Genomic DNA, 23,289 nt, shown 5'->3' with positions numbered 1-23,289 from the left:
ATGATCATGAGTATAGCGCTAGTATCCTACCATTTAAGAGTCCGCTCAATTTAGGTCTTAAACACATTTTTCCAAACCAAAACCAATACACATGCTATTACTGGAGTTTGGTATCCCTTTCAAGATGGTGAATATGAGCATGGAGTGTGAGTACTATTAGCTATACATTGCCACTGAATGGTGTGCTGACTTCAACATTTTCTGCTAAAAAGGAGCTGAGACAGGGTGATCCTGTGTCATCCTATTTTGTTCTAGTAATGGAATACCTCCGCAGATCAGTGAATCAACTCAGATTAAATCTAGACTCTAATTATCATCCCAAATGTTCCAAACTGGAACTAGTGCATGCATATTTGTTTTGCAGATTACCTTCTCATGTATTGTACATCTGACAGAATATCCATACAACTTATGAAGAAGGCTTTCAACTACTTCTGATCAGATGTCTCTGACCTTAAAGGCTAATATGAAAAAAAGTTCACTATACCTTACTTGTACATCTAGACAGTTTAAAGGACCAACTCTTAAGAGAAATTGCAGTTCACTAGTGGTACACTCTCTTTCAGATACCTAGGAGTTCCTCTATCCTCGAGAAAACTTACAATAAGTCAATGCATGCCATTAGTGGAAACGATTATTGATGCCATGTCCACATCCAAATTTAACAGCCTCCATCTTAGCACTACGATATTGTCACACTTGGTGGAACAAGTAAAATCCCCTGCTCCATTTCTCATTAGACTTCCAATACCGGCCGCCTTTCAGTATTCTTATTAAAACTAGCATCAATGTCAAGCTTTACTTTTCCACCCTCGGGTCTATTCCAGGTTGCTGTCATTTGTGCATCCACAGAAGGAAATATCATATTTTACTGGTGGACTTCCTCAATGATCATATTTTACTTTTCATTTGTTTTTACTAACATAGTCCATCGGATTTTCCAATTAATTTTTAGCGCATCACTTTTATCGAATGTAGTCCATTGTAAAACATGAGATTCTTATATTTTTTATCCGACCGTCAAAGTGTTAGCTGTAAATGTATATTAATATATATAGTTTTGATAATATAATTATTTTCAGCAGAACAGACAAATGACGCAACTTGCAAAAATAAAATAAAATCTGTAAGCTGGTATATATAGTATATATGATCTAATAATAACAAATTACATGCACTTACTAAATGATGAAAGCTGTAATCTGGAATATTGTTTCTTCAGTCAAGAATCACCAATAATGGAGCATATTCAATTTAGAGACCTAATAACTATGGCAATACTATAATGGGACATATCATGTTATTCATATACCACTGCACAAAACATACAAGTCCATCTTGGAGTATGTTCATTTATACCATTTATTTCAGGTATTCAACCCTCCCAAGAAAGCCACCCCAGTTGAAGGCAACCACGATGATCCGAAAATGAATTGCGCTACGGTGAACTTGCTGGCCTCGTCCGTGGAATTGATCACACGATATCCCGGCCATTTCACCCGTTGCCCCACGGCTGCTCCCGGCCCATAATTCATATACTCACCATAATACAACGTATCAAGAGCGAACGTAGCATTCCACTCTAACCAACCGTGCGGATGTATATGATCACCCAAGTAAGATAACATGACAACTGTTCGCGAGTACAACTTCCACGGCCGGCCTAGATACGTGGGGAAGCTCCCTTTAGATGCTTCGAGGTCAGATGTGGCCACGATTTTGCAAGCGTGGATTGAAATGCCAGTGTTTTGATTGGGATCTTTCCTGTTTTGAGCAGTGATGGTGTTCTTTTGAAAGTCCATAGGCTTTCGAGCATAAATACTGCAGTTTTGGATGACCACTGCTGCATTACCAAAGATGAAATCAACAGTACCATAAATATCACACTCGCGATAGAATTGGCGCTGGGAGTGCACGTACAGAGTGTCTTGATATCCAATGATGTTGCAGCGATAGATCACAGCATGATCAGCTCCAATACGAAGAGCTACCGCTTGATGCTTGCCTGGTCCAGCCCAGTTCTGAAATGTAATGTCTCTTGCAATGAATCCAGCTCCAGTTGCCGCTGTAGATCAAGAAAGTTGCACTGTGAGGCCATGAACCTTCTTTAGTTAAAATAGAATGGTCCAATTTTAATGAGATGATAACAGAGTATGATGGATTATAGTCCTAGAGGCGACAAACACCAACTCTGTCCCAATTCATATGGTACTATTCCTTTTTTCTATGTAAAACTTTGATATACAAAAAATTGCAATTTGTAATATTTTTTTGCATAATTTTTAACTAGCTAAATTTAAATTTTCAAAATATTAAAATGATCTAATTTAATTTAACATTAATCAAACTATCCAAAAGGAAAATTGACACGGGACGCACGGAGTAATAAATCTAGTCAAGTGGTTAGAGAAAGAGAGTCAAAAGACAGTAACAGTTAGGAGGAACCTGAATATTAATTACCCCACCTCCAAACATGTGATTATCTCTTTAAAATAATAATGAGCCTACCGCTATCTCTATATTACTGGTCTTTCAGATTATACATGGAAAAAGGCCAATCATGCCATGGATAAGGATCAAATGTTTCTGATTTTAATAGATTCTCATACAATTTTATTAGAAACAAAACTTGTGGGGCTAACATTTTATATATCTCCTGGACTAATGTTACGTTAAACACCGTTTTCCATAATTGGTAAAAACAACACAATTTAATGCCTCCACCTTTTTAAACATTGTATCTAAACATATGTTTTGACAAAATAATTAACTAATTGGGATCGGTCATTTGAATTCATCTTTATTCGTAGCAATTTCATTCCAACATACATTTATTTTCTCCTACACCAAAATAAAAATAGTATTAGACTAAGATGTTTGGAGGATAGAATACAAATGACGACTGACCACGTGAGGAGGTGCATTGGACTTAATTACAAAGTAGCTAAAAATTCAATGACAAGGCCACGTGGGTTTTCTAATTTCTACTACTACTATGCTGCTAAACTGGCAAAGTGAAGAGGGCCGCCCCATGCCCACTGTTTCCAATTTGCACCACACATCACAAAACATAAATACAGTAATTAAAGGCAAGCCTAGGAAAACCATATATATAAATCAGTGGAGCCAAAAGCTAGGCACCAGCCTAGCAATGTGACATTAATGCTTGATTTTTAAAAAAAAATTAATTGACATGTAATAATCAAGATACTTATAAATTGACATATCACCGTTATTACAAATAAATGTAGCGAAAGTGAGTACTAAATGTTAAAGAGGCATACCGAAAGACGCGGTATGGAATGTCGTCAGATTCTGTGATACACTTTTGCCACCTGATATCATCGTCTGGCCTTTACCATCACCTATGAACATTACGTTCGTCTTTTTCCTCCCTACTTTAAGGATATCTTCTTCATACCTGTCATTTACATGCACAAAAAAACATCAGACTAGAGCGACACATATTTCATGAAATTTCGAATTTAAAACGATTTTAAGACCAATTCAAGGGAGAGAGAAGGGGGCAAGTCGATAACTCTTCTTTTTTACTTTTCCATCCCTTATTCCTTATTGTTATTTGAATGACTCAAAATTAGAACGGATTCGAGCAATCCCCGTTAAGACAATTCGATAACACTTTCAACTAGTAGAATATCATGACGAGGATAAAATTGAACTCAATAATTCCCATCACTACGACAAAGAAGTGAGAAGATCAATGCTATAATTAACTACTGAATACTGAGTATCCCGTGGGATGTAAGAAGAAGTAAAAAAAGCAAAAGATAACAAAAAAGGTTAAATAATGTACAGTATTTTTTTTTACCTTCCTGCCTTGACGTAAATTATTATCCTGCGAGTACTGTAATCAGGGAGCTTTTTGATTGCCTCTGCTATTGTCTTGAACGTTCCGTTACCGTCTTTTGACACGATCATATCTGCTTTAATTGTCGATACTGGTGCATCCAATAACTTTCGGTCCTTCCGTGACAACCATTTAGGGAAATTCTCATTTTTCGCTGACACAACAGTACCCATTAATCTACGTCGACGGTTGTGAATCGGAACCCCGGCGAAATCATCGTTTCCGTTCACGGCAGCGAAAATGGCTAAGCAATTGCTCACCAATTGAGACAAATCCTTCAACTTTGTCGCCATCTGATCCTTCACATTCCCGGTAACGTCGGCGAAACCCTCCGTACACGTGTCCTGATTAGTGAGCGCAGCGCTTAGCCACGTTTGCACGTCGTTATTGTTTCCCGGCGGTGATTTTCCGGCGCCGGGAGAAACGGAAGTTAAGGATCGGGATAGAAGATAAACTGAATCTTCTAACAGCTCGAGGCAACTCTCGTAAGCGGACCTTGTACGCTTGTCCATGTCAAGGCTGTTAATATCGGACGCCATGTAAAACGCCTTGCCAAAACGCTGGAGCGTCGCATTGACGGAAATGTGGACGAGTTCGGCGTCGGAGGCGGTGAGTGCGCCGGGGAATTCATGCAAGGAGTTTAAACAGAGTGTTGGGAAACGAGTGAGACTACATGTTCGTGAAATTGCCTGACTGGGCTTAATATGAAGCACTTGGGCATCCGTTTTACTTCGGACATTAACCAAAACTGCTGCGGAAATTGCAGAAGCAAGTATAAGAATGCCAGAGAAAATGAGAAAGATTTGAAGTTTGGACTTGTGATTGGGCCTGGAAGTGACATTCTCTTCAAATTTTGGGAGTATTTCTCGGCGTGAGAGATCTTTAGGCTTGGGTTTTCCAAGCCTGGCATAGTCCATTTTTGGGTTTTAATTTTTCGAATACAGTAGGAAGCAGAGAAATGCAGTTGCCGACAATAAGTAGAGTGAGCAAATGGAGCCTTTGGGCGAGGGGGGGGGGGGGGCAAGAATAGTGTTTTCTTTGTTGTGAGTGACAAAAGATTTTGAGTGTTGGATAGACCGAGGAAAATCATGCATATATATTAGACGGTGGAACTATGCAAGGGTAGGGGGTGGTGCATGTAGGAATTTAGAAGCGGCTTATGTTTCATTCTGAAATTTGAAAAGGAAAATTTATCTTTAAAATAAAAATATGATATTTAAAAATTAGAGTTATGTCTAGTAATGAATAGAAATCGAAATTATTCTTTAACTTTTCGTGAGTAATTTGGAGAGAATAGTTTTTAAATTTTTTGAAAATATGATCAAACGTGTTTTTCAGAATTCAATTTCAAAAAAAGTAAAAAAATAATCATGACGAAACGCATTTTTAAACTTTATGAATTCTAAATTTGTGTACAAAGATTAATTCAGTTTAATTTATTGAATTTGTAATTATATATTTAATTAATTTCTTATATAAATATAGGGTTCAAGAAAAGCCCAATTCATTCTAATTCATACCTACATCATAGTCCATCAGGAGGTAAATGTAGATAAGTAGATTCAAAATATATTCAACTTTTAAGATTTTTGAATAATAAAATCCTTGTATTTTTAAAAATTTATGATTTCAAATTTTAACAATTGCTGACATTTCACATACAGCATATCTTTTTATTTCGTTAAAAAAATATTAGGTTCAAATTGAATAAAGGTTTTATTTGCATTTGTGCCCATAGAACAAAAGCAAGTCCATGATCTTTAGTTCATGTGTTCAAAATATATAAACTAGACATATTTTATCATAGCTATATTTTTTTGTACATATATAAATTAAATATAAAATAATGAATTCAGGTGAATCAGATATTTTTAACTTTAACGTGTTGGTTGGTTAAGAAAAGATCTCTTTAAGGCAAGGTTTGGTGTGAGGTCAATATCGAGAGGAAAAATTAGCTGTCCTCGACTTACAAGATAGTGGTAGACTTGGGGAAAAGATTGCTCTATTTATTTGACTTCTTTTTGTTGTATTCTTTGATCAATCCAGTTTGCAGAATATTAAACGTTACAACAAGTGGTGCTACCTAAGGCGTAGCCATATTGTGACTAGGAGTTCATCATCGTAATTTTCTTCAGTGAAAAATTATATGATTCAAATAATTTATTTTTTTTATAAATAGTAGATACTGAATTTTCTTTGATTAGTTCTTATATCTATTTTTTCAGATTTTAAACTCCTTATTAAAAATTCTACCTTCGGCACTGCTACCTAATATTGGTAAATACTTTATTAATTTGTTAGTAGTAGTATTGATTTTAAAGCAAGAAATGGAGTTGCGTGACTGGTGAGGGACATCCATTTGTCAGTTATTTCATCATTTTTTGGATTAGTTCATTTAAATTTCAGTAATGACGTTTTTTGATTTGATTAAGATTTAAGAAGTGGTATCAAACGAAGTTACTTAAGGGGAGAAGAGTTGTTACTTAAAAATAGGTCGTTTGCTAATTATAATTTTGTCATGCAAGAATTAAGACATTTTGGGCTCCCCATTGTAGAACTAGAGGGAGTATTAGCATGTGTTTGAACATGGCTTAATTCAACTGTCCCTCTTAATTTGTTTTTTCGACCTCCTACTCCTTATACGTAAGGACACCATCAATAATTTAGAGCATAAGAATTAGATATTATATTATTTATAGAATCGTCAGGTTATGGTTAAACAGAAAAGAGTTGAAAGAAGAATGTCTATATATAATTTAAAATGGGAAAAGGGACAAATATAATCCACCAACCCCAATTTTGCGATTTTGAGGGAAGAGCATCTCATAAGTTTCAGAAAGAAAGACTTAAAAATAGGTATCAATAAAGGAATGTATCTTTATCTTTTTTTCATTAACATACTTATATTTTACTGAATTAAAAAAAACCTAAAATTAAGTTTTCAATTCTAAAAATATCACATGGCTTTAAAAAATTACATAATCTATTTTGTTACCTCTCTAGACCAAAGAACCTATATATCTGAGATATAAAGTTTATTTATTGATTTAATTTAACCACCAAATGTAATTATAACCCAACCAACCACCCAATTATAATTTTTTTATGGAAAATTACATAGTAAGACAAACATGTGATATGTTTTTACTATACATAACTATCATTTTAAAAATTATAATTCGTAGCTATAATTAGGATTGTATTAAAAAATGCTCTCCTCCCTCCCTGCCTCGCCTCTCTCTCTGCACTCTCTCGCTCGCCTCTCTTCTTTCTCTGCCCTCTCTCGCTCTCATCCTCCTCCTCCTCCCCCTCTCTCTGCAATACAAATGAAAATGGTAACAATCAATGATACAAATATAAATGGTAACAGTCAATAATACAAATACAAATACACATAAATAGAATACTCAAGAAAACAGTTGATACAAATACACATTAATACAATATAATTTATTATGAAATATAATATTGATACAATTATATTTGTTGATACAAATTAGCGTGAAATAATTATTTTAGAACGTCAAGATTCGAGGTTGTGTTGCAAAATGGGGGCTTGAGAGAGAAATTTCGAGTTTCTGTCTCTGTACAAGCCATCATAGCGGGTGAAATCCTGCTATGGTGGGGCCTCTATAGCAGGTTGGTGGCTACTTTAAAGGGCCAAATGCAGATTTGATACAAAAAAGTCTCAAAACTATTTTTATTTCTGCAACTTTGTTCTTGGGAGAGAAGAGGGGATTTAGGGCTATTTTTTCTTCTATTTTCATCGATTCTTGCGATAATGGTAAGTTAATTACTCTCCTAACTTGTATTTTGATTCTTAGACCTTAGAATCTACTGTTATTATCTTAAGGGAGGACTTTTGAATTGAATTAATGGTGGAAAAAGCCCTAGTTGGGGGAATGATCATGGAATTGGCCAAGGGTTAGGATTTGAGTTATAATCCAAATAATTTAGGTTGTTGATCATTGATTGTTGTATTTTGTATTTGTTTTAGACTAAGAACAAGTTAAGACATCACAAAAAGGGAGAGCTTGAGTTCTTTAAGAGTTTTCAAGAGTTGATTCAAGGTAGGTGATGGTTTGTATGTTTCCAAATTATATGTGTATACATGTCTACTGTTTTATAGTATTAATTTGTGCATTGCATGTGAAGGAAACTAAAAGGCTAATGTGAAATGAAACCATGTTGATAATCATATGCAATGAACCTGTTTATTTACATGTGGTGTCAAGTGTGATTGTTCATTATAATTGTGATTGTGCATGCTGTTTGTGATTGATGGTTGGATCGGGTACCACGCCTAGTACACGGTTATCACGCTGGTACATGATATCTATATGATTGGTTCGGGCACCACACCTAGTATGATTCATTAATGGTTGGCTCAGGTACCACATCGGTATACTAACAGTTTGCGTGTGGGTTTCATGAGATGATCATGTATGTGCAATGTGTGATCATATGAGACATGTTTCATTCATTGGTTGTTCATGATATTATGATTGAAAATCTGAGTATGTTGTGACTAAAATATGTCTATATGTGTTTGCCTGTTTTACTATGTTATAGTTGCTTGTTTACATTCATATTTTGAAATTGGACGTGTGATTCTACCAATATATTGTGGTTGTGTATTGATACTGCACTTGCTCTTTTTTTGTTGATTACATATTCAGGCGCCCGGTGAGAGACCTCAATTGAGAGACACTTGACTTTTGAATCTAAGGGTGAGCTAGTTCTCTCGAGTTGTCATGGATTCTTCTCTACATCTTTGTCCATTTTTTCGGGCTCAGACATCATATGTTTTAGTTTATTACTTTCTTGGTTGGGATTGCATCCTCTTTTATTTTAGACTTTGTTGGAGTTTTGCTATTATGGCCTTTAGTTTTTAGGGTTTAATTTCTACAAATGATTTTTGATATTTGGTTGAGTTTATGAAAACTCAAGTTTGGATGGTTTAAAACTGTTTTATTCTTATGACTGCATAGTTTGGATTCTCTAAAATGGGTTTAGCTGGGTTAGTAATTAGTTCTCCCATCAGACAGTTAGTGTGGGTGCCACTTACAATGGGTCAGGGTCAGAGTCATAACAAAGTTGGTATCAGAACCCTAGATTCGTTGATCTCACTGTATCAAAATGAGTTTAGTAGAGTCTTATAGAATAGTATAGAGATATCTGTACTTTTCTCAAGCGGCTGCAGGACTTGGAAAATTCTCTTCTTCTTTTCTTCATGCTATAACTTGATTCTAATTGGTATCAGTCAATCCAAATTATTATCTAACCTCTTTCACTCTTCTATCCATACGTGGTTGACACAAAGAGATCGATGTAGGGAAAGGGATAAAAGAAGAGTCATACCCGCCAGAGGTAGAGCTCAGGCAAGAATAACACCAAGGCAAGTCACCACTCCCCCACTCCCAAACCCAATTGAGAAAGAGGTTGAGATAGAGGTTGAAGAGGAAACTAATCCAAATGAGGCAACATAGGTTAGGGATACATGTCTTCCCCTCATGTCTTCCGAAGCAGTCCAGCATGTATTAACATTTTTAAGTGAGCTGACAGGTACTGGGCTACTTTTATGGTGCAGGCTGCTTAGGCTCAACTTACTCATCCTGTTGCTACTATGGTCTCTAAGGTGGATGAAGTATTAGGGAAATATGTGTTCTTTCATTTACTGATGGGCCCTGTGATGACTAACATGTATCGTGAAATGCTGACTAAGTTTCTCAAGTTGAAGCCTCCAGTGTTTCATGACTTAGAGAGTGAGGATGCTTTTGAGTTCATCTTGAATTTCTATGAGAGGTTGCACAAGCTGAAAATTATGTAGCAGCATGGGGTTTAGTTTGTGACATTCTAGCTTTAAGGTAATGCAAAACTTGACTTCTAAATCTAAGGATGAGCGAGTTCTTTCGAGCTGCCATGAATTCTTCTCTACTTCTTTGTCTATCTTTTCGAGCTCAGACATTTCATAGGCTTTAGTTTATTGCTTTCTTGATTGGGGTTGCATCCTCCTTTATTTTATACTTTATTAGAGTTTTGGTACTATGAATTTTAGGTTATAGGGGGTTTAATTTTCGCAAATGATTTTTTGATATTTGATAAAGTTTATGGAAACTCAAATTTTGATTGTTCAAAATTGTTTTAATCTTATGATTGCATAGTTTGGCTTCTCTCACCGTAGGGTTAGTGTAGGTGTCACTCATAGTCGGTCAGGGTCATGAAATTCACGACATAAACTTAACAGTCCAAACTTAGTATTTCAGATGTTGTACTGGTCTACAGTTTAGTCAACTAGTATCTTTTAATAGTTAAATCAATCGAATAAGATATCGAGTGTCATTGCGCTTCCCCTAGTTTATGGTATAATACTCTATACGCCTCATTAGGGTGTTTTGTGACTCAATGAATCCTCATAAGATCTGCTTAGGGTTTTTCAAGTTGACAGGCCATCCCTCTTCTCTTGGTTTTGTTTTCTTAATAGGCAGTCTGCGGTTTCTTCTTTACGTGTCACATTCATTGTGTCTATGCGCCTAATGTCAGTGTTATCATTAGCAGGCAAGTTCTACTCATTGCAGAGGTTAGTTTGGGCTACTTTGTTGTCGGGCATAGTGCTCGTCTACACATCTTGGGCTATGTTGTTGCTAGTTTGCTTTTCCATGATTTGATCATCGTTGTTGGCCATTTTTTATTACTTTTAAAAAAAACAATATTCAAGTTAGTAAGAGAGGGGTTATACTAGCACACAACTACTTTGGCCCCACGGTGAGTGTCAAACTATTTATCTTAAAAATGATACAGTTGAATTTATATGAGGTTAAAAGCACATGTCTTAATGTAACTCTTTTTAGATGTGTTTACTTTCGGTTTGAATATTCGATTAGTTGTTTCAAAATAAGTAAATATAATGAAATAAAATATTATAAAGAGTAAAGGGAGTAAATCCAACTATCTTTATGTATTTGCAAGTTGTTCGAGAGATCAAACCATTTTTCCAAGAGTACCTTTGTATGAATATATTAAGCAAGAACTTAGACAAGGTAAAAGTAACATTGATGCTCAAGAAATTAAAGTAGTATATATTGTTGTTTTGTTGCTTGGATGTTGAATGCTTTTACAAGTGAATAGAGTAAACTATTTATAGGTTATAATGGCGAGGCCTTAATCAATCAAAAAATTCCAACAATGCTGAAATGTACTAAGGTGAATGGCAACATGCCACGTGGTGATGCCGTTGCTAGAGCCAACTAATATTCCTGCCCATTCAAATCCATAAGAGCTCGTTGGTGTGCCAGTATCTTCTGATACCTCTGTCTTTCTTATCTCTTTATCCACATCATCACTGGCACAAGGCATCTCCTACCCTTTTTGAGAATACCCTTTTCAAAGGGTAAACCTTCTGAGGCTTCACTGCCATGATTCGAAATACAAGTGTGATAACACTTATCCATTCTCACTGAACAAGTCAACCTAAACCCAACAAATGAGAAAATAGAAGCGGAAATAGTTCAAATAGATAATTTAAAGGCAAAAGCAAAAATCTTTGTCATCTACAAAATTTCCCACGGACTGGTTGTCACATACAAGTAAAGAGGAACAAGAAAGATCATTGGCATCAACAACTACCTCTCGAATCACCTCTGAAAGCCTAGGGTGGAAAGAAAGGGAACTAGGTCATTGTCCGGACTCGAAACCTAGACAAGTGTAGATAGTAAGGGTGAGTGCTACCAACACGATACCCATGAAGCAAACAACTAAGACTAAGTTAAGCTAGTAAAATATACGTACTCTTGTCATACCAACCAACCCCTCAAACTACAACCTGCATAGAAATTAGCCTATTCTAACAGTTCTAACAACATAAGTATAGATATCTCAACAATAACACAACTCATTTCTCAGTCAAATCACAACAGTCAATAATATAGATCAGGGGACTATCAGGTGTAAAATAGTCCACAATGGCAAAATATGTGTGATGCCATGAAGTGCAATGCAATGTCACATATAGTGATGCATGTCTGCCTAATAATACACATCTGCTGGCTAGAAGGCTGGAACCCATGGGGGCTACACATGAACCATGTATTCACCAGAACCATTTTTCATCAGCATAATCATCTCTTATCGGAACCATTTCCCATCGGCATAATCATCTCTCGCTGGAACCATTTTCCATCAGCATAATCATCAGATCAAATTCCATCTCAAAGTATCAAAACCAATGTAAATAAGCAATGTCCATGTAAAATACAATGATGGTATGATGTAATCAACAAGTCACAACTCATATCACAACAGCATAATCAAGTGTTCCCAATAAGCCAAGGATCAATTCATATCGAACACAACATGTTAAATCATCTTATTTGCCATTTATTATACCATTCTTCATTATCAAGTTCAATTGAATATCAAATAATCTCAAACATTACTTCCCATTACTTCCCAACACATAAGACATGAATATATGATCCTACAAGCTTAAACAAAGGTTTAGGAATTCACTTGCCTTGATTCAACCCCAAACTACTCCAAAATCTGAGCTTTACCGTTACTCCAACGTTCTGAATCAAGATAATCTATTCAAATAAGCAATCCTAATAAGAACACGAGTCTAACAATATCCAAATGAATGTTTTTAAAAATTGGGCTGAAATTGACCCGAAGAATCCAAAACACCCGATTTCAAAAACGAACAGAAAATCTAGAAATTTTTACATAAAAATGATCCTTGAAATATTTAAAAACTAATATTGAAAAACAATTTCAATTTAGAGTTGAAATCAGCCCTCAAACACCAATTTAAAAAATCAAATGTTCTTGGTGAAACCCCCAATTTTTGAAGCTCTAAAATCATGAATTCAAAGTGAAAATCACATAAAGGTTATGGGGTATTGAAGGATTGAAGTCAAAAACACTTACACACACTAAAATTGTCTGTTAGCCTCTTCAAAATCCCCTCTACCGAGCGTCTAGGGTTCAAAAATGGTGAAAATGGGATAAAATCCTTACTTTGGGGGAAATTTAAGGTTTGTCCAGACATTGCTCTTTGCAATCGAGACACCCCTTCTTGTGATCACGAAGAAGGAAATTGAGTCAACTTATTAATTGACCGTCGTGATCCCGGAGAAAGCCTCACGATTGCAATGACTCAGCAACTAAAATACAGGCACCAGATATCACCAAACACAGCAAAATCCTATAAGTCTCATGTCTCGGAATAAATCCTCCAGATTCATTTGGAATCTCGAGCACACAAACTTTATATGCTACCACACTAATTTCGACGTTTCGGACTCAACGAAATCATCAGAATTTGAATTCGAGGTCTCCTAAAACCGAAACTCGAAAAGTCGCAACCAAAGTAACTAGGCTTCCAAAAATACCAAAATGAGCTCGGGACCTCCAAAAATTCAACCAAAGCCACCCCTCGACCTAAAACCATCCTCAAATCCAATGAAGTCGTTGGAATTCTATTCCGAGCATTGGAACTTCGAAAGTTGACCAAGGTGAAACCTTGACCTAAAATTCCTCAAATTTCCAACTCAAGACCTCAAATCTTCGTTACAACTCTAAAACTGATTCTATAAACTCTCTCAGACCAATTTCCACATTCTAATTGCTGGAATCGATGGAATTCCATTTCGAGACTCGTAGCTCTGGTTGCCCTCAAATACCACTTTTGAACTCTTAAAGCCTTTGAAAACTCAAAACCTCCCGAGACTCAATCTTTTCATAGAATGTTCTCAAAACCAACACTCGTTACTAATCAGAAACGACTCGGGGTAACTAAAGGGATGGGTAAAATGATCATTTTACGAAAAATTTTAAAAATGACCTTCAGGATCATTACATCCACGTATTCGACAAATTCCTTTGGTGCGTGTTCGTTCCTATCACTACCACATTTCCTAGACAAGTTTTGCCCTTATACAAAAATATCACGTGGATTTTAATTATTTTTTAAAAAATTCAACATTGACCTTTAGTCAAAGGGCATAGCTGGGTGAACCAAAATGTAATCAGAAAAATAGTTTTAGTAAAATAGGTAAATGAAAAGTATATTTAAGTTATTAAGTTCTCTTGGCCACTTACAAAATATATATATTTTTTAATTGATATTTTTATATCTGTAAATATAAAATCTCTTATAAAAAAGCCACCCTTTCTCGATTATTATACCACAAAGTTTGATTGTATTGACACCAGGGGGATATGCAGAGGGGTGTCACCATGTTCACGTGAACCCATGTTCTCCTCTCGAGATCATATATAGTAGTGTTATATTTTTTAAAATTATTTAAATATAGATATGTGAACCCACACTTAGTATCATATAATGTAAGATGGGGTGCACCTCTTTAAATGAGGTTAAAATTTTGAATCTTATACCTATCCTGTTTTATTTTTTCTTTCTAAAATTAGGTAACACCTCTCTTAGTGGTTATTGGTAGTATTTTGCATTTTAACTAATATTTTTTTATTTTTCTTTAATTTTTCTTAAATTTCAGGTTTATCACATTGAAAATTACTAACTGTTTTAGCACTGTATAATTTGTATATAATTAAACCAAATGTGTATATTAAAACTAGTAGTACTATATGATATAACATATAATCAATGGGGACAACTGATCTCAATATTTTCGACATGGAATATAATTATATATAAAAAAAATTACTATTTGAAATAGGTAAAAAATAGTTTTGGACCTATAATTTTAAAATTTAATCAATTTTTAGTGATAAGAACCTAAATGTCAAATCAATCAAATTTATATTTTAAATCTACCTTTCGTAATAATGCACTGTATCCTCTTAAAATCCTGAATACGCTGATATTAAGATAAAACACGATGTCCCAACTCAGAAGACTGCCAGAATATTCTTTTGACAATTTTAAGCACTTTTGCTCATGCATTAATTGTAATAGTTGTTAAGCAAAACAAATAAGTCGGTGCTTATGTAATGTCAAGAAGAGAGATGAAGAAAGGAAAGAAGCTGAAGAAGCAAGGAATAATAAAACCAGGAAAGAAGATGACAACCAGGTATGTCCCTTAACCACTGTACAAATGCCTGAGAATAATATATCTTTAACTAATGCAGGTACAAAAGAAAATCAAGCTGGGAGACAGAGACAACACCAAAATAGGAACAAAAACAAGGAGGAACAACAAGAATGGCAAATTCAGAAAAAACCAAGACAGAAGGAACAACAAAAGAATGTTCAATCAAAGCAGAATCTAGCAAAGCAAACAGGTATTGACTTATCTCTCCCATCCCTCCAAGTCCCCATTAATGGCTTAGATGCTGATGCAAATGACACAATGGATGACGACTGCAACAAAAAAAAAAGGAAGGATTCAGGTATTGACTTATCTCTCCCACACCCCCAAGTCCCCATTAATGATTTAGATGCTAACACAAATGACACACGGGATGATGACTGCAATACGACAAAAAGGAAGGATTCAGGTATTGATTTATCTCTCCCACACCCCCAAGTCCCGATGATTGGTTTAAATGCTGACACAAATGATACACTTGAGGATGACTGCAATATTACAAAAATGAAGGAGCCAAGTATTGACTTATCTCTCCCACAGCCTCATGGCTCCCCCAATAATTTTAATGTTGTGAATGATGTAGCTGTTGTAGTTTATGGAGGTGAGGATGGGGGAATACAGGAGGAACCCACTAACTTGCAGGAAGGGGTTACCAGAGGGAGGGAAAGTACTTTGGTTGACCATAGGAATGACATTAGAGCTCCTGCTACCACAGAGGTAACTACTACAACTGTAACCAGAAAGGAGAGGTACAATGAATACTCACAACAAGAAGAGGACTGCTACACAATGGATAAGGAACCTCCGGATCCGAAAAGGCAAAATGAGAGTCCTCAGGCGTTTAACAACAAGTCTACATTAGCACTTAGTAAGAAGAAAAGGGATGCGTTGAAGAAGAAAATTATTAAAGAAATGCAATCAGGACAACAGAGCTTACATGATGTACTGGTGGTGGAACATGCAGGCATCCATGTGACAGCTTTGCAAATTCAGAAACCGAATACTGGAAAATGTGCCCTTAACAAGGAAATTACTCCACAAGAACTAACAGATGAATACAGAGTCACACATTCTGAGGATGAGGAAGATCCTGACCAATATGATGAGGTTCAAAAAGAAGAGGAGGAAAGGAGGGCTCTTTCTACCAGGGGTCAGCAAGAAAATAGGAAAAAGAAGCAACAAGATAACACAACAAGTTCTGATAATGCTATTTGCAAAAGTGGCATCAAAACAAGGTCCAAATCAAATAAGTCTCAATGATTAATACCCTATGTTGGAATGCAAGGAGTATTGATACTCAGGGTTCACTAGATAGACTTCAAAAACTCAAAGACTATCACAAAATATCTATGATGGCAATTCTTGAACCATTCTCAAACCAATCACACCTCAATTCGCATAAAATTCAGCTTAATATGGACAGTGCTATTCATAATTCCAACAACAAAATTTGGCTCTTCTGGAATAAAGATGTAGCATGCTCCATTATAGATCAGGATGAGCAGCAGATTACCTGTGAGATCAAACATGTTACATGGCATATTACCTATCTCACAACCTTTGTTTATGCTAAATGTAAAGATCATTTGAGAAGAGATCTTTGGGATAAACTACTGCTATATTCCAGTGTAGGCAAACCATGGTGTACAATAGAGGATTTTAATGTAATCACTGGCATTGAAGAGAAGCTGGGGGGCATACCCTACAATATGAACAAAAGTTTTGAATTCATAAGTACTATTGAAGCTTGTGGACTCATAGACTTGGGTTTTCATGGTGCAAAGTATACATGGTGTAACAACAGAGATAATGATGCCAGGATTTGGAAGAGACTAGATAGAGCTATGGTAAATGATAAGTGGTTAGACATGATGCCCATGACTACTATTACTCATTTAGCTTCCACTGGATCAGACCATTGCCCTTTATTCATGGAGTGTGCAGAGAGACAGAACAATGCCCCTAAGTATTTTAAGTTTCTACATTGCTGGGTTGATAATGATAGCTTCCTTGATGTAGTGAAAACGTGCTGGGGAAAACCTGCCGCAGGAAATCCTATGAGAAGATTTCAGGAAAAAATGAAAAGAGTGCGAAGCACTCTGAGTAAGTGGTCAAGACAAGAATATGGTGATATTTTTTCTTCCATCACTGATTTTGAGACAAAAGTTAGAGAGGCTGAGGATGCAATAATCAGTGATAACTCCGAAGAAAATAGAACCAAGTTGAACTTGATCAATGCCAAATACATCAGGTATCTAAAGATAGAGCAATCCATCCTCAAACAAAAAACTCAACTCCAATGGTTTAAGGAAGGGGATGCAAACTCCAATTACTTCCATGCTATCATTAGAGGGAGAAGGAGAAGACTGTATATTCACAAAATTGAGGATGATCAGGGTAATAGTATTCAGGGAAATGAGGAAATTGCCAAGGCTGCATGTCATTACTTTGAAAAGATATTTACTACAGACAACAAGAAAATCAATGAAGATTTCCTTAAGTACATACCTAGAAAGGTCAGTGACAATCAAAACCACATGTTGCAAAGGGTACCTACAAAAGAGGACTTACAGAAAGTGATTTTCTCTATGAATGGTACTTCTGCTGCAGGTCCTGATGGGATGAGTGGCAAGTTTTTCCAGGTATGCTGGGACATTATCAGTGAGGACCTTTTGGAGCTGATTCTGTTTTTCTTTAATGGCCATGACATCCCAAAATACGTCTCCCATGCATGTCTGGTTCTACTCCCAAAAGTTGAACATCCTAATAGACTATCTGAATTCAGACCTATATCTCTCAGCAATTTTAGTAGCAAAATAATCTCCAAACTCCTTAGTAGCAGACTGGCTCCCATCCTTCCACATCTTATTTCTGATAATCAGTCTGGATTTGTCCAAGGAAGGAGCATATCTGAGAACATTATGCTGGCTCAAGAAGTTATGCATAACATAAACAAACCCAAAATTGGAGATAATGTGGTTATTAAACTTGACATGGCCAAGGCTTATGATAGAGTCTCATGGTCCTTTATCTGTCTTGTCATGAGAAAGATGGGATTTGGGGAAACCTTCATAGACATGGTATGGAGAATAATGTCTAACAATTGGTACTCTTTCATCATAAATGGCAGCAGGCATGGTTTTTTCCACTCAACAAGAGGTCTCAAACAGGGAGACCCACTCTCTCCTGCTCTCTTTGTTCTTGGTGCAGAAGTACTGACCAGAATGTTAAACAACCTTCATCAGCACTATCTATACACTGGTTTTCAAATGGAGAAAAGGGGTCCTCAAATTAACCACTTGAGTTTTGCAGATGACATTATTATTTTCACCTCAACTTCCAAGTATTCCCTTCAACTCATCATGAAGACTCTTCAGATGTATGAAGGCATTTCTGGGCAGCTTATTAATAAGGACAAAAGCCAAATCTTAATCCCTACCAATACCCTTGATGATATAATGGATAGAGTAGTGACCATCACTGGTTATAAATGCACTCATGGGCCTATGACATACTTGGGATGTCCATTGTATATAGGAAGACAAAGGGTCATATATTTCACTGGTATAGTTTCAAAAGTGATTGCTAAAATTCAAGGGTGGCAGACAAAGATGCTAAGCTATGGGGGGAGAGCCACTTTGATCAAATCAGTGCTTCAATCACTTCCTATACATCTGTTATCTGCCATAACCCCTACCAGAACCACTTTGAAACAAATAAAATGCCTTATTGCTGACTTCTTCTGGGGTTGGGATAAGGAGAAAAGGAAGTACCATTGGGCCTCTTGGGAAACCCTTAGCTTACCATATGAGGAGGGAGGTATTGGTGTAAAAAACTTGGAAGATATATGTCTGGCAATGCAATACAAACATTGGTGGTTGTTCAGAACTAAGAGATCTTTATGGGGGGATTTCTTGAGAGCTAAATACTGCCAAAGAGCTCACCCTGTCACAAAAAAGTGGCACACAGGTCAATCTCTCATGTGGAAGAACATGATGAAGAACAAAGGTGACATAGAACCTCACATTAAGTGGACCTTATGTTCAGGGAACTGCAGTTTCTGGTGGGATGATTGGCTGGGTATTGGCCCTCTAGCCAATCACTATGAATATATTCCAAGATTCAACAACTCCACTGTCTCCATGTTCTTGACAAATGGAAAATGGAATGAAGAGAAAATCAGGCAACAGGCCCCTCAACACATGATACACACAATTCTCAATACTAAAATCATGTACCAACAAAACACACTAGATCAAGCTCAATGGAAGCTGCAATCACATGGAAATTTCACTTGTAAATCAGCTTGGGAAAATGTGAGAAAGAAAAAAAACAAGACATTGACAGATAGGATGACATGGCATACTAACATCCCTTTCAAGGCTTCATTCTTGCTTTGGAGAGCATTGAGACACAAACTGCCAACCAATGATAAACTGATTTCTTTTGGGAGAGAAACTGCAGAGTGCTCATGCTGCTACAGGCCTGGTTTGGACAACATAGAACACATATTTGTCTCTGGAAGCTTTGCTAAACACATCTGGACATATTTCTCCAACTGGGGGGGAATCAGGCAGGACCACAACTCCATTAGAGACATCTTGATGAGATGGTGGACCTACAAACCAAACAATGCTGTACATAAACTCATGTTGCAAGCCCTCCCTATATTTATTTGCTGGAATGTCTGGAAGAACAGGTGTGCAAGTAAATATGGAGGAAAGAAATCTAGTACTACTAGGGTGAAGTTCAATATAATCAAAGAAATATACATGCTTATTACCACAGTTTTTCCATATATCCAATGGCCACCAGCTTGGAAAGATCTAATTATTTGGATAGAAAACTGTAAGCATGACATAAAAGTAACCCAGGTTAAATGGCTCAAACCCCCCCTAACATAGTTAAACTTAACACTGATGGGAGTGCCATAGGCAACCCAGGAAAGATAGGAGCAGGAGGCATAGTAAGGGATCATAAGGGTAATTTGATATATGCTTTTGCCTCTCCTTTGGGAGTTGGAACAAATAATCAAGCGGAAGTGCAGGCAACCAGTTTTGGCATTAATTGGTGCATTCAACAAGGTTATAATAGAGTAATATTGGAAGTAGATTCGGAACTTGTGATCAAGTGGCTGAATCTGGACATCAAACCACCCTGGAACATTCAAAACTACGTTAATGAACTCCAACAACTGGTCCAACTGCTAGAATACTTCCAATGCAAACATGTTTTTCGGGAAGCAAATTTTCCAGCTGATACATTATCTAAGTACAGCCATACACTTGATAATACACAACACTTCTACAACCTTCAACAACTTCCACAAGAAACCAAGGGCTACATAAAGCTAGACAAGATAGGAATGGCAAGCTTCAGGAAAAGAAGATTAAAAAGGATAAAACAACCTTCTTGAACATGTTTATCTCTAATTTTCCTAACTTGGCTACGATTGGTGTTGGTGCAACTTTCCTTGGACCTACTTGGTACGACATGTCTAAAAAGAGCAAAGATGAAAAGAATTTCCCCAACCCATGCGAGATAGAAGGTTCGTATACTTGTTCTTGAATAGGACTAGTGTAGGCTACTTTCTTGTATTCTCATGGAAGGGGAGAGTCTCCCTCATTTATGCTTTCTTAGTTGATTTGTACCGAGAGGAGTCCTCTCACAGGTTTAATGCTTTCTAGTTATAGTTAGTCTCTTTTTGTATCGGGGATGAGTTAGCCGACCTTAAGAGGTTAGCCGACTTATGAACCACCATAGGATCGGAGGTAAGGTTTATGTCCCCCTCCTTGTATTTTATTTTGATTATTTATGGTAAGGCTTGGGGGTGCTGCTCAACCCCTGACTGTGCACGAGAGGTGGGAGCCTCGTGTAGGGTCTGTTCCCAAAAAAAAAAAAAAAAAAAAAAAGTCGGTGCTTATGTTTCCAGATTTCAATATACAGTGAGTTGTTTAATTGACTATGAGAGGGTACTTATCGTATATTGTGTGTCATCAACTTTCTTTTGTAATCATTAATATATAGAAATTAAACTCTAGCGTTATACTTGAATGGTGTGAATGTGTTAGTACTGTGCCTGCTATAATAATTGGATGATTGTAATTAATCGTACGTCCTTATCAACCTATCCATCAAATATGAATTATTATTATTATTATTATTATTATTATTATTATTATTATTATTATTATTATTATTATTATTATAATAATAATAATAATAATAATAATAATAATAATAAAAAACTCCTCTCACAAATAAAATGTCAACTTTAAAGAATCACTTCATATTATAATCCAAGTTTTACTTATTTTGGTACCTACCAATCAATATTCAACAACGTACTCATCTATTTCTAAGATATTAAGCTCTCATTTTTGTTATAAATTTTAAAGTTAAAACTTATAAATTTAAGTTTTTAAAATTGTGAGTTTTGGATTTTTTTATTTTTTATTAGAAAGATAACATTAGTATATTATAAACTAAGAAATGATATGCATAGTAGTAGTTGTGACTTTATGGTCGCTTTCTGTTGGTGTAATATACTACAAATACAATAAATTACGGTTGAAAAATAAAATGACAAAAATGAATAAATAATTTATTTAGATTGAGGCGTAGATATATCGCTTTCTTTAAGGAGATTCAAACCCATTGCGGCATAATTTACACCGATTCAGCAGTAATACTCTTGACTTGTCTCTTCTAGGATACAACAACCCAACAACATGTACAACTCAAACAACTCTGAATTAGTTGAAGAGTCCAAAGCTCCACATAAATACACATTCGTTCAACATATAAACACTCTCTTTCATATAGTGAATATAGTTGAAGACTTAGAATAATTTCTTTGTTTCAACTCTCTCTTTCACTACATTAACCTCAATGTAAATACAATATAAACTAATTCTCATCTTTTCTTATACTCTTTTTGTTGTACACAAAACTGTCACTATTTATATATAAGGAATTCTTCCTCGCAATGAATAGAAAGATTATAGGTAGTAAATTGGGTAAATGAATGGCCAAAAGGTTACATAAGTTACAAGAATAAAGAGGTAGAATAATGGTGAAATGAAGAGTTGATGGTTATAAAAATTACTAACAACTTATGACCACATTCTACCACAATTGATGAGAGTAAAGAGGTACAAACGTAAAGCCCACCAATAGACATAACATGATACATAATGTGACATATTATATATTTTTATTAATATTAAAATGTCACACTAACACTTTCAGTGCTAGTGAGTATTGACTATACTCAAGTTATCAAGTCCAAGGGAGAAGCTAAGTGGGGGTTCGGGAGTTCGGACTAATTCAATAACTTTTTCGTAGATCCTATATTTATATTATAAAATCAAATAAATATATATTTATATTAACTTTGTGAATCTCTTAACAAAACTAAATGATGGCTTAGTTGTTTTTTTTAATGGAAAGAGAGACATTGATCTTGAAGCATCTATCTTCGTGGCGAGTCGAAATTCATCGATGACCCCCTAAAGTTGGCACCAACTTTCACTTAGACACCTCAACTAGGCGTTGTTCATTTTAGACACCTCAAGTAAAGCTTTAATGTGTCATTTTGACACTTTGTGCTGACTTGGCACATTGCGTGTGCTACACCCATTTTAAGCGTGTGAAGAGCGTTTTTTCTTTAAAAATAATATATATATTTTTGTTCTTCTTCTTCTTCATTTTTTAGCATTGTTTTGAGAGATGAACATCATTCCCACTGTGTTCTTCATCTTGGCAGTTCTCTTGACGATTTTTTAAATTTGAACAAATTGGAGCTGATTCGAGACACCCTACATAGCTAGGAAGATGCGCACCACTATTGTGGTCATTTTGACATTGGTTTTGTGCCATATAGTACGCCGGAGCTCCGCCGCCGCCACTACTGTCAGAGGTCCTGGAGAAATTCGATAACTTTGGTGATGATTCAAAATGGCGCTCATGGTTTGGAACTTCATCATTACAAACATTTTGGCATTCATTTTGTTTGATTTGGGTCGCCGGAGCTCCGGCGCTGCCACCATGAAACTCGCCGCCGGCGATTTCACCACTAGAATTGCCTGCAAATTGGCTGAGAGGTACTTCATGAGGTCGCGAACAAACCCCAGTAGCTATTGGATCTCGAATGTCATCGGAGGTGCCTCGATTTTGAAGGCAGCGCTGCGGCGATTCACAGGCGATTTTGTCGAAGATCGCCTGTTGAGAACTCTGTCTATGCATAATATTTTGGTCTGATTTTTGGATCATATGTAGTTCTTGAAATGGAGATTCATCTCCTATGACTAGTATCATTCGAATCATTCCAGGTTTTTACAGGGAGATGAT

At 36.1% G+C, this 23,289-nt stretch overlaps 2 protein-coding genes across 2 annotated transcripts; one reads left to right on the top strand and one right to left on the bottom strand.

Annotated features, from left to right (window-relative positions):
- Nucleotides 1–1,108: 1,108 nt before the first annotated feature.
- On the bottom strand, nucleotides 1,109–4,915 carry LOC129898992 (probable pectinesterase/pectinesterase inhibitor 34). Its single transcript, XM_055973725.1, has 3 exons — nucleotides 3,830–4,915; nucleotides 3,285–3,421; nucleotides 1,109–2,065 (listed from the first exon to the last, which is right to left on the bottom strand). The coding sequence occupies exons 1-3, from the start codon at nucleotides 4,783–4,785 to the stop codon at nucleotides 1,368–1,370; spliced, it is 1,791 nt and encodes a 596-aa protein (XP_055829700.1). The 5' UTR covers nucleotides 4,786–4,915; the 3' UTR covers nucleotides 1,109–1,367.
- Nucleotides 4,916–14,943: 10,028 nt separating this feature from the next.
- Nucleotides 14,944–16,197, top strand: LOC129899991 (uncharacterized). Its single transcript, XM_055974980.1, has 2 exons — nucleotides 14,944–15,130; nucleotides 15,287–16,197. The coding sequence occupies exons 1-2, from the start codon at nucleotides 14,944–14,946 to the stop codon at nucleotides 16,195–16,197; spliced, it is 1,098 nt and encodes a 365-aa protein (XP_055830955.1).
- Nucleotides 16,198–23,289: the final 7,092 nt, after the last annotated feature.

This window comes from Solanum dulcamara, chromosome 8 (genome assembly GCF_947179165.1).
Source record: "Solanum dulcamara chromosome 8, daSolDulc1.2, whole genome shotgun sequence".
Taxonomy (NCBI): Eukaryota; Viridiplantae; Streptophyta; class Magnoliopsida; order Solanales; family Solanaceae; genus Solanum; species Solanum dulcamara.
This window is presented reverse-complemented; position numbering and strand designations above follow the sequence as displayed.

What these genes read in the sequence shown, in the direction of transcription:
- LOC129898992 (XM_055973725.1), bottom strand. Translation starts at nt 4,785, where the DNA reads ATGGACTATGCCAGGCTTGGAAAACCCAAGCCTAAAGATCTCTCACGC. An exon ending in ATTTACGTCAAGGCAGGAAG is followed by an intron (nt 3,422 to 3,829) that starts GTAAAAAAAAAT and finishes TGTAAATGACAG; the next exon opens with GTATGAAGAAGATATCCTTA. An exon ending in ATTCCATACCGCGTCTTTCG is followed by an intron (nt 2,066 to 3,284) that starts GTATGCCTCTTT and finishes CTTGATCTACAG; the next exon opens with CGGCAACTGGAGCTGGATTC.
- LOC129899991 (XM_055974980.1), top strand. Translation starts at nt 14,944, where the DNA reads ATGCCTGAGAATAATATATCTTTAACTAATGCAGGTACAAAAGAAAAT. An exon ending in GAATCTAGCAAAGCAAACAG is followed by an intron (nt 15,131 to 15,286) that starts GTATTGACTTAT and finishes TTAATGATTTAG; the next exon opens with ATGCTAACACAAATGACACA.